The sequence below is a fragment of the Aristolochia californica genome, unplaced genomic scaffold (assembly GCF_029961685.1).
Source record: "Aristolochia californica isolate CCGP_79_NKW_82.1479 unplaced genomic scaffold, dmAriCali1.0.hap1 SCAF_5, whole genome shotgun sequence".
Lineage (NCBI taxonomy): Eukaryota > Viridiplantae > Streptophyta > Magnoliopsida > Piperales > Aristolochiaceae > Aristolochia > Aristolochia californica.
Genome location: NW_027182214.1, coordinates 4,391,647 through 4,409,005, shown reverse-complemented (window position 1 = coordinate 4,409,005; position 17,359 = coordinate 4,391,647). Strand labels below are relative to the sequence as shown.

The 17,359-nt window shown below is 35.2% G+C and overlaps 2 protein-coding genes across 4 annotated transcripts; one reads left to right on the top strand and one right to left on the bottom strand.

Annotated features, from left to right (window-relative positions):
- Nucleotides 1-3,101: 3,101 nt before the first annotated feature.
- Nucleotides 3,102-9,596, top strand: LOC137966425 (uncharacterized). 3 transcript variants are annotated; one of them, XM_068813029.1, is made up of 11 exons: nt 3,102-3,373; nt 3,544-3,711; nt 3,844-3,999; nt 4,103-4,157; nt 4,322-4,380; nt 5,003-5,128; nt 6,007-6,105; nt 6,202-6,256; nt 6,464-6,582; nt 6,667-6,750; nt 9,196-9,596. In XM_068813029.1, the coding sequence occupies exons 1-11, from the start codon at nt 3,254-3,256 to the stop codon at nt 9,217-9,219; spliced, it is 1,065 nt and encodes a 354-aa protein (XP_068669130.1). In that variant the 5' UTR covers nt 3,102-3,253; the 3' UTR covers nt 9,220-9,596. The 3 variants fall into 3 exon arrangements, with proteins under 3 accessions (XP_068669130.1, XP_068669129.1, XP_068669128.1); XM_068813028.1 differs by having other exon boundaries at nt 6,425-6,582; XM_068813027.1 differs by having other exon boundaries at nt 6,413-6,582.
- Nucleotides 9,597-10,213: 617 nt separating this feature from the next.
- Nucleotides 10,214-11,052, bottom strand: LOC137966710 (uncharacterized protein At4g14450, chloroplastic-like). Its single transcript, XM_068813402.1, has one exon. It carries the CDS (start codon nt 10,773-10,775, stop codon nt 10,431-10,433), a length of 345 nt encoding a protein of 114 aa, XP_068669503.1. The 5' UTR covers nt 10,776-11,052; the 3' UTR covers nt 10,214-10,430.
- Between the last annotated feature and the right edge of the window lie 6,307 nt (nt 11,053-17,359).

Here is a 17,359-nt window from a genome sequence, read left to right as displayed (position 1 = left end):
CACAACAATTTCCATAAGCTATGTATTCAGCCTCGGTGGTAGATATGGCAATTGAATATTGTTTCTTGGAAAAGCAAGATACAAACATATTTCCAAGTAGCTGGCAGCTACCACTCGTACTCTTTTCATGTGAATTTTGCATCCAATAAAATCGACATCAGAGTAACCTACTAGATTAATGACCAAAGAGTTTTGAGTACCAATGACCTAAGTTGGGTGTTCCATATAGGTAACGGAAAAATCTTTTCACAACCACTAAGTGAGATTCTCTAGGGTCGGATTAAAATCTAGCACAACGGAAAATCGAGAGCATTATGTTCTATCTATTGGCTAATAGGTAAAGTTGGGATCCTATCATGTTTTAATAAAGTTTTTTTTTATGTACGGCCCTAGCAGAGTTTTGTGTGCATGGGTGTGTGTTCATGTGTGTTTGTGTGTGTTCGTACATGTGCTTATTTGAATTTGGGAAAAAACTTCCAGCCAGGGATCATATATAGCTTGTTAATTTACCATGAGTAGTGAACTATGGAACCCTAGAATATTTGCTTTCATACGAATTTAAATTCTAGGGTTCCATAGAAGAGCAAGTTATGAACTTCTAAATGCGTGTGTGCGTCTGTGTGTGTGTTACTTGAAATGTGACCACAACCCTTCTCCTCCTTCTATTTATAAATGCCCCTCAACTAGGGTTGAAATAAAGAAAAATGTACAACCTTAAAATATAAACTTATTACATCAATGCCCTTATTTCTTGTTTTCTAACATTTGTAAAATCTTCACCTTGCTTGGATATTTTGATCACCTAAACTTTTTTACCACAACATCTATATTGTACTTCCTTTTGCTACAAATCCTCTTGAAGTTGGGGGTGAAAATGACATAAAGACCAAGCTTAGATAAAAACAAATATGGGAGAAGAAAAACCACTTCTAGCCAAATGATAAAATTTCACAATCCTATAAAAAAGGTGAAAAAAATCCACTCGATTTCAAAGGTAAAAAAAAAAAAGTCCCAGGTTTAATGGCATAGAAAAAGAAACTACTCACTATTTAAGGGTAACTTACCAAAAATCACCATTAGGTAAATAAAAAGTCAGACTCATGTTGCATGTTGGGTACTTTCCAATAATTTGTCGGTAATGAATCTATAGGCATTACACCAAAGTGATGAAACATAAAAGATGATAAATTAAAGAAATACTAGAGAAACACAAAGATAACAAAGCTCATATTCCAGACAGAAGAAGGTGATAATTCAACACTCATACTTTCAAAACTTACTTTTTAAATTTAGAAACTTCAAATATAAGGAGGTGACAATGCAGCACTCAAACTTCTATAAACAACTCTTTAAATTTAAAAAAATTAAACACACGGAGGTGCCTATTTAAGCTGGGCTTCTAAATTTAAAGAAAATATTAAGGGGGCACTTCTAAAATCAATATATTAACGAGAATGACTAGTTTTGGCACAAATCATCCTACAAAGTAAAACTTTCTACTACTAAAAACTTCATACTATCTGACCTTTGTTGCTTTATATGTCAATTTCTTTTTGTAGGAAAATCAAATTGCCAATTTTTTTTTTATTTGGAAGTTATACTCAAATATATTTCCTGAAATATATGATTTGAAATACAGAAAGTTTGGTAAGATAGTAAAAACTCCAAGGAAAATAGGTGGAGGAATAAGAACTCAAGGAAACGAATTTGCTTCTTCTTTTTTTTTTGTTCCTTTCCTCCTTCTCCATGTCAAGACTATCACTACGATACCATGTTGAATTTATCGTGAAGAAAATAATTCATTTTTTGTGTGTGTTAAACTGAGTATAATTATCTTTTATTTATATTAGAGAAAATTCCTAAAATTAGATTATATTTTTAAATTACCCATGTTCTAGTTACATTCAAATTATATCTCTTAAATTTAAATCATAACATGCAAGAAACTAAAACAAAAGTAAAATATTAATCACACTAAATGACCTTATTACTGAGGCTCCTTTGAGACTCCACCATATCGATTCTTCTTTGTGAGACTTCTTATTATGAGAGTCATATAAGACTCTTCCATAGTTGCTTTCAATATAGACCTAAGCAAACGACACTTTTTAGGCAATGCCCGTTCATGATTGTGAGTTGCTTCAAATTTCACAACTTGATATTTCAGTTACATTGAAGACTAACTCTCCTCTTAGAATGGCACCTAGTTTTAGTGGTAGTCCATGAAGATTTAATGCCTATTTTTCCTTTGTTTACTTTTCAATGTCCTTTTTTGAACCAACAAAAGATCTTAAATGAATCACACCAATGAATGTCTTGAGAATTGTGTCTTTGTGAATGCTAAAGTCGGTCATCCAACCATAATTATTATAGCATTTATATACTTCATACTTATTTTTGGCTCCCATTCTACCATTACTTGTTTTGGACTCGGTTGTTCAACTTCAATGTCCTCTGAACAAAAAACGTATAATTACATACTAAATTCGATAAATAAGTGTGAAAACAACGTTAAATGTAACTTCAATTCCTAGATAAAATATAAGGAATAAAGTTGCCAAAATTCAAAGAAACATGTTGACTAAAATGACAAGATGAGACATGTAAATAAGCTGAATTAATGAGTAGGAAATGACTTGTAGGATATGAAAATTTTCTTATTGTCGAAAAATCTTTTGTTGATTCTTGAAAAATTTCAAAAGCATTACCTATATATGTATTATACTTGTTGATGTTTCCATTAATTGAGTCGGCCCAGACCCTATCTTCTTCCCTTGGCAAAGTAGGAAAGTCGTGGGATGACTTCAAAGAAAATTTGGATTCAGTTCTCTTGAAACAGGTTTTTTTTTGTGTATGTGAAAGACAAGAACAAAATGTGATAAAAGGACAGAAGATTAAATGGATCAGAAATACCAAAAGGAAAATGCTCTTTAATTGAATATTTTTATTTGGAACCCATGTTCGAACAATTGCAGTATTCTGACGTCGAACACTTGCTTCAGCCGACTCGACCGAGTCGGAAACGTGGCCCCCACATCTTCTCACGGATGCAAACCTATTTATTTTCCTCCCTTGATTCCAATTTTCCCGTCCATGCCTTCTCCCTCTCTGGAGCAGGTGACAAACCCTAGCACTGCTCTCTGCCAATCTCATGCTTGTCCGTCATTTGCTCGGATATTTACCCTGCTTTCACTATTGATCTTCTTCTCTTGTGCTGCGAATTACCTTTAACGAGGTTGTGAGGTTTTGAATTATGGCTACGCCTAGCGTCGCTGCCGTCTATATTCATGTTGTTGAAGATGTTATCAATAAGGTCCGGGATGAGTTCCTCAGCGTTGGCGTTGGTGAGAATGTTCTCAATGAGCTACAAGGGGTATTGAATTTTTTCTTTTCCGTCTGCTTTTTAATTTTGTTCTTGAGGTCTGTGAGTCATTTGGGTATGGAGCAGGAGTGGTGAAATCATAGGAGGACCGTTTCTTTTTGTTTTTTTTTTTGTTCCCGCTGTTCGGGCTTGGATTTTTCTGATTTATTGGTGACTGCCAGCTTTGGGAGATGAAAATGATCCAATGCGGTGCAATTAACGGTCCGATAGAGAGATCGGCTGCTCCAAAGGGAAACGCCGGTCCTATAACGCCGGTCCATGATCTAAACGTACCTTACGAAGGGCCAGAGGAGTATGAGACTCCGACTGCAGAGATGTTCTTTCCTCCGGTAATCATCTTTTTCTACAGTGTAACAACAAAATTTCGAGAAGAAAACAATATATTTATTGTGTATCTTGTGCATTCTTATGTTTGGAATCATTCGGACTTTTGAATTTTTTGATATTGAATTTTACTACAGACCCCTCTTCAGACTCCCATGCAAACACCTCTGCCAGGCAATTTGGAGCAGTCACTTTATCATATGCCTACACCTAATGGCTCCAGTGACTATGGGTCTGCACAAGATACTCGCGCTAACGCGGAAGTCAAGCCTGGAAGACCTAGTCCTTATATGGTAAATGCTTTGAGCCTTATCTGGTGGTTATCAATCTAGCATCAGAAATATGGTTCTTCGTGGAGATTTATTTTATGTTGTTTCTTCTAAATTTATTTTCCAGCAACCTCCTTCTTCTTGGATGAACCAAAGACCACTTGGGGTTGACGTCAATGTGGGTAAGTATTATACATATACTATGCTAGAAGTATTTTATTTTATTTTGTAACTTTGCAGGTTTTTATTATCTTTGAGAATTCATCAAATACATTTTTATATCCTTTCTATTATTTTTCTATCTGATAAAATGATACGTGCATGTTTACTTGTTTCTTGTTTGTAGCTTATGTTGAAGGGCGTGAAGAAGTTGAAAGAGGCACTCCACATCAACCAATGACTCAGGTACTTCTCTTTGCTGAGCTAGGTTCTATTCTGTATAGTTATGTTTTTTGTTTGACTACCTATAAAATGCTGCAATCTGCTTTTCTGGCCATTTCTCTCATATATTTCAATGTTATATATCAGGTCCTGTTTTGGTGAAATTGAATTTGATTCTCTGTCAAATTCTACTCAATAACCTGTTGTGACTAGCCTTTTGGTAGAGTTAGCCCTAGAATTGGGTATATTATAATGGTAGGCACCCAATAAACTTTCTGATGAAGTATTTTGATGTTTGACAAGTGACCCTCTGATAGCCAGATGTTCTGGCTGAGGCTTAAGTGTGAGTCCTTTCACCACATTTTAATGCCGAGGCTTATCAAGCGTTGTCCTGGTTGTGCTTTAGTTTATTCTTAGTTTATCTCATGGCCTATTTATCATTTCAGGTAATAAAAAGTCTGGCTGAGACTCAGTAAAGCCTATATTATTAACGATTAGAACCCTTACGAATCACCTCAAAATCCAATTAATAATGCCTGAAATGTGATCTGAATCAGCTATATGGCAAAGCATTTTGTTTTTGGTGCATTTGTCCAGAGAATTGCTATTGCATTGTTCTTTGGATTTAATTAGTTTGTGTGGGCAGGACTTTTTCATTATGTCTTCTGGTAAGCGGAAGCGAGATGATTATGCTCAACAAGTTCAGCCTGGGGGGTATATTCCACAGCAGGATGGACCTGGAGATTCTACGTCAGAGTACTTTCAGCTTCAGGTTCCTGTCTCCCTCTACTCTTCAAATTTGAGTTTTTAGTTAAAGAAAAAAAATTGAACTAGTGGAACAGAACCCTTTAAGATTGTAGACAATGAATGCATGTGGATGTCTCTTTGTATGTGGGGTGCCAATTGTATATTTGATCCATTTGGCCATCCTATATCCTACTTTTGTTTCACTGTGGTCTTGGCCTTGGTCGATAAAAAGAAAAAAAATTAATCATTTTACCATAAGTAGCTGCTATTTTTCGTTTGTGATGTTTTCTTCTATGCCATTGTGTCCTGTTTGAGTTTTGCTCTCTTGGTGCTGGGCTATCCATATGCTTTTTCATGTATCGATGTGATGGCATGATCTCTATTAATTGTTCATAGTTGCACAGGTTTTATACATTATGTTAGTGAGAGTTCCTTCACTTGTTTAATGACAGATGCAGATCGAAACTGCCATTTTTTAATTTCCCCTTCTCAAGTTCTACAGCCTTTTCCTAGTGGGTCTAGGTCCAATGAACTCTTTTTTTGGGACTTCAATCACTAAGCTTAATAGTCAACTTGGATTTCCATTGGTAACAATTGATGTGATGTCTACCATTTGAGCTTGTTCTATAGTAAATTTTTACCTATCTCATACAAAAAAAGGGAAAAAAGCTACATTTTCTTTAATTATGTATTTATTTTGATCATTCTGAAAATTACTCAATCTCCCATTGTGTTTCTATTCATAATTTTTCTGCACTGGGGATTATGTGGGCTCCTGAGATAACAGAAGAGCCTTTGCATGTGAAATTAGGTGCATTTGGTATGTTTTTTGTGGCTTTAGGTGCAAATATCTACTCTAATGAAATGTTTAAGTCAACTACCGATCACACTTTTGCAATACAGGTCAATCAAATCCAAAGTTCGGATAGAAATAACAGTGTAATTGCAAATGGAGACCTGGGATCTTCGCAACAGCAAGGTGTTCATAATGGCTATGATGATGTAACCTCCAGTTTCTAAAGTTCATTGCTTTCAATTTAATTGAGTTTTCCTTTTAGTATTCTCCCTTGCTTATTCTTTTGTTTTTTTCTTTTAAAGTTATTCCGTTTACCAGGAGTTGCCAATGAAGATTATAATACACCAGCAGAACATGGTGAGCTTGTTATCTGTCTGTGCATATGAACAACCCTTAATGTAGATATGATGCTTGGTGGATGTTTACCCTAGTTGTGTTCCCTTTTCTTTTTTACTTTAATCTTTAATATTGTTTATACATCTATATATATATATATATTATTTATGGTAATAGATGTGCGTACAGGTAATAATGTTGCAACTCCAAACCCGGTTCAAAATGAAGCTGCTGAGGATGAAGAGCCCTCACTTAATGAGGATGATGATGAGGATGATTTGGATGATGTAGACCAAGGTGACGATGATGCTGACACACATCATTTGGTTCTTGCTCAATTTGATAAGGTAATTCTCTGTTTGTTATTATGTAGAGGCTGCAATAGAATTACAAGAGTTGAGACCTCTAAATATGTTCTTGCATTTGGGTAGGTTACACGGACAAAAAGCAGATGGAAATGCACACTTAAGGATGGCATAATGCATATCAACAACAAAGATATTCTCTTCACCAAGGTACTTTTGCTGGGTCTTCTTTATTGATGGTTGGAATTTGTTTGAACACAATTACATGGAACAAAAAGGAAAGGGTCAATCTGTTTCATGAAAGATGTTCTATGTTGTTCATCTGTCCTAAGACCTTTTTCAAGGATGAATATTTCTCAAGAACTTCTCAGAAATCCCCAGGGTTGACAAACTAAACTGATGCATGGATATGTCTTTTCATTTTAAAAATGCTGTCGTCCCTATAATTTGTGTTTTTTGAAGCACAATTTCCTGGAATAGGCACTTGCAGGACCTTTTCAAATTCTCAAGTAGGGTTGTAAATGGGTAATGGGCAGAACGGGTAATTGGTATTCTATTACCCGTTATGTTTACCTTATACTTGTTTCATTATCCATTATGTTTACCTCATACTTGTTTCATTATCCATTATGTTTACCTTACTTATTGAGTTATTCATTTCAGCAGAAATAGAAAAAGCTATTCCATTGTCCATTTGTTTACTGGATTAACTGCATGTAATTGGATAAACGGGTACATAAATGGATAAATCAAAACATTCTTATAAAATTATTACAAAAATCAAAATATTCATAAAAACAAATAACATTATTTTAAAAAAAGTTAATGTATATAAAGATCGGAGAAAATGGGGTGGGGTCATCCACCTCTTCGTGCATAGCAATATTTTTCTCCCTATCTTTATAAAAGAAAGTGGTTAATGGGGGGTGGGGCCTTTCCTCTGCATGGTGACCCAATGGGGAGAATCCCACCCTTTCTTTTCTTTCTGTTCAGCCATGTAGGGAGGAGGGAATGCCTTCCCTCTCTTTTCCTTCTTAATCTCTGTTTTAGATATTTAAAAGAAAAGGGTTAGGCCGTGCCTCTCCATATTGGCAAGTGTGCCTAACCAAAAGGTGGTATCACTTTTCCTTTTTAAGCTTCACATAAAAATAAAGATAAATTAATATAACTTCTTACCTAAAATGTGCTAAGTTATAAAATGATTGTTTACAAGGGGGATAATGAGATTGGATTAACCTTTCATTTTACTAAAATTAAAATTAGAAAAATATTTTTAAATATTTGGGGTAATTCAAATTACCTGAATCTTTATTTGGGTGAGGCTTTTATTCCATATCCATTTGTAAGCAGCAGAAACAGACAAGTAATTGGGTAAATAAATAAAATTGCCACCCCTATTCTCAAACCATTTGACCACTAAATTTTCATCTAAGGTTGTAAAGATTGACAATTATCAGACTGACGTCTTTGGATCCAGTTTGTAGTTGTGTTTCATACCAACAGTTAATGTATCATGAAGACATAAAAAACGATAAGTATATTATATTTTCCCCCAAAGGATAAGTTTTTTTTATCCTTTATGCTAATTAGTGTTATTTGCCAGATCCAGATGTCTGGGTTTCTGAGAGGGATAACTCTCCAGGACCCCACCTATGTGGTGATCTGTGCTTTTGGTTTGTTTTGTCTTCTTCTCTCTCTCTCCCTCTCTCTCTCTCTCTGTTGTTCAAGTTTCTTGGCTGAACCATGTTGGTTCCTACTTGAATCATTGATTCTTGCTGTGAGATGTCACACTAGGTTGCCTATGTTTTTCCAAAAAGATAAGAGAAGGAAAAAAGAAAGTTTTGGCTGATGTTTCCCAGCTGGCAGCCTACCTGAAGCAACATTTCCTTATACCCAGGCTTGGGATCTACGTTCCCTCTCTCTCTCTCTCTCTCTGTGTCTCTCTCTCTCTCCATCGATAGATTCCAAAGAATAAACTTACATCTGTTTTTGGGCTTCTGTTGTCAAATAGCTGATGTATCTGCATTCCTTAAAATGTCCAGAAACGATGATGTTTCAGTTTTTTTTTTTATCTTGTTCCAAAAGAACTGTTTGGCCTTATCATAGTGGGTTTATTTACCATTCCTCTGGGATGTGTAGTGCTCTATGCATGCACTCTGACGAACAGTTGTTTTTTAGGTAATGTGTAACTTGCCTTGGTATTTTAGGTTATGGAGCTCTCATAAGTGTTTTTGATCCTCAACGTTTGAAAATGTACTACTCTCAACATTCTTGTGGAGAAAATGCCAGCTCACTATGTCCTAATCTTTCTTCAGTTGAATGATCCTTTTAGTTGAGTATAATAACGCTTTTAATTGCCCTCCAGCTGATATTTCTGATATCCATGTCTTGTCATTATATCTGTTGGGGAACTCCAATGGTGGTGGATTACTTGTGTTATCATCAAATATTTCAGGATTTACAGATTACCATTTTGATGGTGTAAGCTGCTATAACTAGCAAGTTTGTGAATATTTGCATGCTATTGTAAATAGAGATCATACCATCAACAAGAAAATATTGGTTTCCTGCAGTAGGTTGCTTTTCACATATAATCTGTTTTTTACTTAATGAGGGACTCTGCTGTCCTAGTTTCTTACATGGATATTTGCACAGGCAACTGGAGAGTTTGATTTTTGACTCATTGAAGGAGGGACTTTCAGTTAGTTAGATTTCTGTTACATTGACAAAGTACAGAACTAAATATCTGGAGGATTAATTCCTGAGAATGAAGTGAATGCGAAGTAGAGAAAGCTAAGAAATGTAAATCGGAAGTCCAAGCTGCTGTCCAGCATTAAAATGGTTGGGCTGACGAGTATCTCCAAAGGTGATTGGCCTTCTATTTGCTTTGTACAATTTTCCTTTTTCTTGCCCCCAACGATGGTTTCGTTCCCATCATTTGTTTATTTTTGCTTTACATTACATCTTCTGCGGACCTTTTGTACATGAACAACGTGAATATTATGAATTATGTAAACTGCTCTCTCGATGAGCAGGTGAGTTCGGTTTTTCTCGTTCGTCTTATGGCCCTGTAATCTCTCAACTTCTTGTTTCCTCGTTGGCACTAGTTCTGTAGGGCTTGTGTAGAAGCCATAGAAAAGAAAAGAATTTCTCTTTTCTCTTTCGCATTCTGTATTCCAAACACGACCTTAGCAGTGATAATGAATTTAAGGTTGGTGAATAAGAATGCAGTATCTTGGCAACGAATCCATGTGATCTGCTGCTGCGAGACCCTAGTGACAGTAAAGCCTCTACTGCTTTGATCGATTCTGACCGAACCTCCGTATCTGTCCTAAGCTTCTGTGCGTTAATTGATGCTGACCAAAGTTCAACTTGCTTAGTAAAGTCTGTTTTATCTCGTCAGAGTTCCCCTTGTTCCCACTCTCATCAGCTTTTTCTAGTTGTGCTCCGTTGGACAATTCGAAAAAACAGAAGGAATTATTATTATTTTTTGGCACTGGGAATTCTCTTCCGAGTAAAGAAATCAGATTTTCATTTATCCCTCCTATCTGCTCTTACACAGGTTCTTATCCCTCATATGCAGAGCTGTGTCAAGCCTTCGTCCTCTGCAAGTCCTGCCATGAAACAAACTGAGACAATAACTAAATTCTATAAAAGAGATTATATTTCTCGTTTCCGAAGAAGGAAAATCCCTATTCAATACATACACCATAAAATCTCATTAACGGGAAGGGAAACCAATTCGACATTTTTTCCCCGTCGTTCTTCACATTCTCTGCAATCAGATGACCACACTACCATCCATGAAATCTTTACAGCGGAAGGAGGAGACAAAACTACCCAAAATCACCCTAATCTCGAAAGACACAGCGCCGGAGTGGATCACCCGACTATCTGTCGTTCACGAACACACACTGAGACTGGAAGAAGGACAAAAGGGTGGACGGGTCCAGCGCTGCAGGCATCGCCGGATGTTGCCACCCTTCCGACGGCGGAGACCACGATGCTTCCGCGGGCTGCGTCCACTCTCCTTCCCTTCCTTGCCCCACTAGATCCGACAACGGCGGGGGACTAAGAACGAGAGGAGAGAGTAGAGGAATCGGATCTTTAGAACAAAAGAGCTCTCGGTTGATGACCAGTAGGCTGGCAGTATCGATCTGGAGAGAGGCTGGTGCACGACGCTGCAGTCTGCTAATCTCCTTTCTGTTCACTTCTTTCTTGAAGGTTTCTTCCATGGCTGATCTGTCGTTTAATTTCTCGTCCAGCGTTTCAACTTTGGGCCTGCCCTTACCGTCTTATACCCCTTGAAGCCGCTTATGATCGGTTTGAATCTGTCAAAAGTTCATCCACTTTTAGAGCAGGAACGCGAATGTACCTGGGGAAGGGACTTGAATCGGTAGTTGGGAGAAACCGTCTCTGCCTATTCTGGTTCTTCTCTGTTAACTGCTATAACGGGTTTCACTGTTTTCCTCTTCTTGTTCCACTCCGGTGGACCTGGTAACCTCCAGATTCAGGCGCTCGTCTGGTTTCTCATTTATCAAACATACCCTCAATTATCAGAAAAAAAAAACGTTTAGATCTAATCCAAGGGTTAAAAAATTAATTTGAATAGAAATTGGATGTAGGTGAATCCAATCTAATACTATGCCTAGATATTGTTACTCTAGATACTAAAAAAAGTGCTATTTGATTTGGTTTTAGAACTAGTCAAATGTAAAAAGCAAGATAAATGATCAAAATGCCCAATATTTTCAAGTCAATTGGATACAATGTCAACATATTTAAATAGGTTCCTTCCTATTATAAAGGACCATTTGGTTATGTTAGAGGAAAACAAAATGACAAGAAATAATATCCCCTTTGACTAATTTTTGTTGGCCTAGGCAGAGTATAAAAAATAAAATTATAGTGCAATCCAGAGCAATTCGATAGACAAAACGGAAACACATACACAAAATCACAAAGAGGCAAAGATTTTTTTTCTTACAGATGTTCCCTTAGTAGTAATCACTACTCAAGAACATAGAGAGAGTTCGACTCTCTTTAAGCCAAGTGTAATCCTTAATTACATAATTTAATCTTTCTCTAAGAGATATCCCCCTCTAGACTCTAAGCTCTAGAATATCTAGCTTTAAGGTACTAGAGAACCTCTAGCAAAGAAATTTAAATATCAAGGAGTAAAATCAAACTTACAACTTTCTTTTAGAGAGATAGTCTTTCTCTTAGTGATATCCAAACTTCCAAATCTTTAAGCATGTGAAATAAAGTGTATGCAGTGTGATGGAAAACTTTGAATGTAAAGAATGTAAAGAAAATTTGGAAGGTTCATAGAATTTTGGAAATTTTCTCTTCGAAAGGGTAAAATAAGAATTTGAAGCACAAAAATATTTTTCTAGAGGTTTGGTATGCCAATATAAGTTCACTTGATGCTTTTGGAATTGGCTATACATATTTTGTATGATCGATCATGCTATAGAGCTGTTGAATTTTTGAAAAAGAGAAAAACATCACTAACTTGATTATAATTTGAGTACAATAAACCTCTATTTATAATAGAGGAAACTAGTAGAATCAGTTAAACTACCCTTGTCTCAGTTACACCCAAAGTTAAACACTAAAAGATAAATCCTAGAACAGTTGAACAACTGGATATAAATAGAAGACTAACATAACTAAAACATCTTTCACTAGACTCTTCTGCGAGACCTCCTCTTGTAAATCTCCACCAGATTAATTTTGGTTCTGTGAGACTTCTTGCTATGAGAGTCATGTAAGACTCTTCAATCATGCTTTATAACTTCATCTGGCAACATTTTGAATGATTGATCGTGTCAAACCTGATTATTGATGACGCTTTATAATTTCAGCCAATTTGTATTCTGGATGATTGATCAAGCTTATATAGGTTGATCATTCATGCTATATGCCAATGTGCAATTTTAAAATCTAAGCACGATTTAGTAAGGGTTTTAGCAACTGTTAATCATTCATATGCATCGATATAACATGGATTTATAAAAAAAAATTCCCTAAAGCTTTATGACATACTTGTGCTTAAGAATCGGAATTTTATTGTCTATCTAATTACATAGTTAGAATTCTTGACATTTTCTATTTGACTTTGACTCAAAGTGTTCAAGTTTCTTCTTTGTGTAAGTTATTCTTCATAGCAACAATCTTCAATTTTTTTTTTGCTTCAAGTCTTGATTTGGCAACTTGATTGATTATTCTTTTATCTTGTGCTTTTGCCATACATCTCATAATATTTGTGTTGGAAAACATGCGTCTAAAATACACTAATAACACCATTAGTAGTACACTTTCAAGTTACCCATTTTGTATCATCAAAATAATGAAGACCAACATGATTTTACTATTGGTTTAACAATCTCCCTCTTTTTTATGATAGCAAAATCCCTTGTTTAGGAATAGTATGAAGTTGCCAAAAGATCATATCTCTATTTATTATTTCAAAATTCATCAACCGTATAAAATGAATTCCTAAAAGTTCAAGCATTACAACACAAAGACTTTAACTTCCTAAATACAAGTCCCCCTAGATTTTTACATGCATGGTAATTATCTCCCCTTTAATCTATGCGACACTTTTCCCCCTTTTTGTCATCCATCAAAAAAAGAATATTGAGTAAGACACAAATAGAGTTGCGTAGAGATTTTTTTTCAATAATTTGTTTTAGAAATTACAAAAATGATATGTATTTGATTTACAATATAAGCACCATCCATCAAAACCTAATAGGATGTAAAATTTATACGAGTAATGTTCATCCTATGCTTCACTCCCCAATTTTCAGGCTTGAATTTTTTTTTTTCAAGTTTTAAATCATTTTATGGGAGATACCCTTAATCGTTACAAATCTTGAGCTACATGCCTAAGGCTCCTCCTAGCATAGAGAATCAATCAGCTCCTAAAGGCTTGTGGAAATGTTCGTTGATTGTTATTCAGTAGAAATATCAATTTTAATTAGCCTCAGTTAAACCAATTTTTGTGTAAAATATTGTCCAATTTTAATCTGTTTAGACCGAGAGTCGAGTTCTTTCTTAAGCTAATTGCACTCAAATTGTCACAATAGATAGGCTTTTCATCTTTGATTCAATCCATAGAATTTTAATTGTTGTTTCATCCATAGGAGTTGTGCACAACAACTTCCAACAATTACGTACTCATGGTGGTGGAAAGAGCCGTGAAATATTGTTTATTGCAAAACCAAAAGACTGACATATTTTTTAGCATTTGACAACTACCACTAGTACTCTTTCTACCAAATTAGTTATTTATAGAATCATCATTAGAATACCCAATTAAGTGTATATTTGAATTTTGAGTACCCAAAACGTAAGTATCAAAAAAATCTTTTTGTATAATGCACTAGCAACCTAGAAAGGTAGAGACCATATTTTTGTATAATTTTTGATTCTATGGGTCTACTTAGAATTATACTAGTCAACTTTCAAAGATGTACTCATGGGTGTCCTAGTAGGTATCAAACTATATTTCTTTAAAGGGCCTTTTGTATGCTACGACTAATTCATGAAGATTCTATTTTTAGTTTGAACAATTTAAAAGCAAAGGAAAAAGGAAAGTTCATTTATCAACTTCATTCTTCATGACTTCAGTAAATTCTTCATAGAAAGAGGTGATAGTATAACCAAAAATGGTTTCTTATATATATATTGGAAATAATCAAATCTTGTTCATGAGTCATAGTAAACAAGGATTTATCCGCACCTTGTTTCTACCCATTTTGTTTTAAGAACTCACTAAGTCATAAGCTCTAAGCGCTCGCTACAAAACATAACAAAGTAAATGCAATTTTCACATATTTTTTGGATTCCTCAATGTATATGGTCTACCCTTCGCTCAATAAATCACCACCATCCTTCGTCACTTCAGAGTGGACCTCACTGAGGACTAGAGTGTGAACATGATTAAGAAAATATCCATTCGTGAGACGAAGGTAGGGAAGTTTGGCTTCGCCAAGTGGGTACAAAAGGAGCTCATAGGCAAGGCATCTACTTAGGAAGTGGACTTCAGAGATGAGCTTAGTCTGGAACATTCACAACCCAATCAATTTGAATTTGTGAAAGGGGAAGCATACTGATGACGCTTCTTCATCATCTGACCATTTCCAATGGCTCAAGGAAGTCGTTGTGGAGCTGAGACCGACTCAAGAGGCAATAGTAAGCACATAAGAAGAATTGAAGATGGGATAGTATGTGCTACGGGAAGGATAGCTTCGGCTTCATTCCGTGCTTGAGATCCTTCTTAGCCGCCTTGCTCCACCGCCACCACCTGGGAATTGGGAGCCATCTAGTTGACCAAGTCAACTCTATATATGCACATTTTGTATATGTTACTCAACACTTTTTGTAACCACATTTTTTAAACCTTAATAGCATGATAAACGAAAGTTCTTCAAGCCACCTTTTATCTACATTTCTCATTTGTATTATCATTTTGCTAAAGACAAAAAGGGGGAGAAAAAGATACTAGCACCACTAAACTAAAATCAAATTTGAAAACTTGGTGTGCATAGATTAAGAGGGAGCTATTTCCCTAATTTGACAAATTTTATAAGCTCCTACTTATAGGGATGTTTTATCATTTTAGTTTTTTGAAATTAGGTGTTGTCATCATCAAAAGGGGGATATTGTTGACTGAACGTTGATTCCCATCTTGATTTTGATAATAACAAAACTTAATTCATCTAACATTTCATATGCAACTTCTTCAAGAGACCCAAATCAAGGTCTATGCAAAGAACTCACAAAAGCTTCGCAAAGACCTTGAGCATCACTAATGTGTCAAAGTCATTTTGAAGAATTACCCTCAGAAAGAATAAGCAAAGAATTGAAGACTAGAGTTTAGATAATCTAGAAAAATCACAAAACTCAGTCTATGTAAGAGAGCAACCCCATATGTTTTAGAATCACTTAGGATCGAATTTATTCATGCTTTGAAATTATACTTAGAAATCAAACACTTGATTGATTGATCAACATCTACCAATGATCAATCAACTAGAAGTGCACATCCAAAAATATTAAACATGATAAATCAATCAGGGTGACTGATTGATCAGTCAGAACTTGGCCAAACAGCCCTATAAAGCACGATCGATTATCCCCTATGGACCGATCAATCAATGATGTCTAGGCAATGTACTTATCAAGCAATCTCCTCAAAATGATTGGTCATATAGAAGTTTGCCAACTTGGGAGACAAAACATGATTGATCATTGACAAGCCATTGACCGATCATGCTTGCATTGCATTGTTAGTAGGAAAACTGATTGATCCATCAATCCTTGGACATTGATCGATCAACTTAACTTGTAAGACCCAACTGGAAGATATTGATTGATCATACCATCGATGAATTGACTATTTTATGATAAAAAAATTATAGTCGTTACACATGATTGATCAATCAATACTTTGCACTGATTGATCAATGTCAAGTTAGCTTTTTGTAAATGGTAAGTAATGATTAGTTTAGCTTGAGGAACTTATAAATACCCCCACCAAACGTGATTTTAAGATGTTAATGAACATTTATTGATATACCTACTCATCTCAAAGCTATTATTCTTGAAAATTATTCCTAAGTCTGTTTTTTAGAGATACAAATCCTTATTTTGCAACACCATTCAAATTTTTCTCAATTCTTCCATGAACATTCATTTAGTCAAACTCCAAATCATCTTCATTGTGCATTAAAGTTGGAAGCTTAGGCAAATCAAGGGAGAAGGTTGTCTCTCCAAGTTTATAAAGGGTGTAAGCTTTCTATTATTTTATATTTTTATTCTTTTATTGATAGGTTCATCTAGAACCTTTCAAACCTAGATAGAAAGGTTTGTTAGAGCTACAATCTAACCAAGATCAGGGGGTATTAATTTGTAATCGTGTATTTGAGTATTCACATGACTTAAAAAAGCTGAAATATCATTTTTGTACAATTCTGACTAATAGAGCTAGGATTAATGGAATTTCCTAAGCACGGGGTTTTTGGGTGATGAATACCAATAAGGAAATAATGATAAAAAAATTGGTGTTATTTGTGGTGTATGCTTATTTTTAATTACTTACATTATCTTTAATTTTTGCACACTTAAAATTTTAATTTAAAAACTCGATTCACCCCCTTTTGAGAAGTCACATGGGCCAACAACCCTCTAGAGCCAAAATGTAATTATAAGAAGATCTCTTGGGAGAGATTTGAATTGTATAATAAGGTATTATACGGGACTTAAAGAGAGCAAAAATCTCTTTATATGTAATTTCAACTAATAGAGCATATTAATGAAAATTCGAAACAATGGTTCTTGGACGGTGATACCACTAGGGGAATATAAAAAACAAAAATTATAGATCTCCATTGTGGAGTGTGCTATTGATTTAAATGTTTAAATTACTTTGCACATTTAGCACTCGGATTTTTATTTCTCATTCTCAATTCACTCCCATCCCTCCACTCCTCCACTCCCCTTGCGAAGCCACTTGACCGTTTGTCATTTCCAAGATAGTATATTTACATTGTGGAGTTATACGATAATTTTAAAAATTTCCACATAATTTCCTAGTAAAGCATTAATAAGATTTTATACTGAAGGTTTCTTGAAAATATATATCCCACAAAAAATATTTCTAATTTTTTTCTGGGATATAAATTTCCAACTAGGGCCACTAACAGGTTTATGTGGGTCTAAAGGTGTCTGGAAATATTATGGGGCCTAATGGTCTTTGGAAATATTTTTCTACTTAGAATTTTTTTTCCAGCTTTTCTTGGAAAAGGCA

Coding starts and splice junctions, on each gene's coding strand:
- LOC137966425 (XM_068813027.1), top strand. CDS start 3,254: ATGGCTACGCCTAGCGTCGCTGCCGTCTATATTCATGTTGTTGAAGAT. Junction 6,257..6,412: donor TAATACACCAGCAGAACATG/GTGAGCTTGTTA, acceptor TTATGGTAATAG/ATGTGCGTACAGGTAATAAT. Junction 6,583..6,666: donor TTCTTGCTCAATTTGATAAG/GTAATTCTCTGT, acceptor GCATTTGGGTAG/GTTACACGGACAAAAAGCAG.
- LOC137966710 (XM_068813402.1), bottom strand. CDS start 10,775: ATGGAAGAAACCTTCAAGAAAGAAGTGAACAGAAAGGAGATTAGCAGA.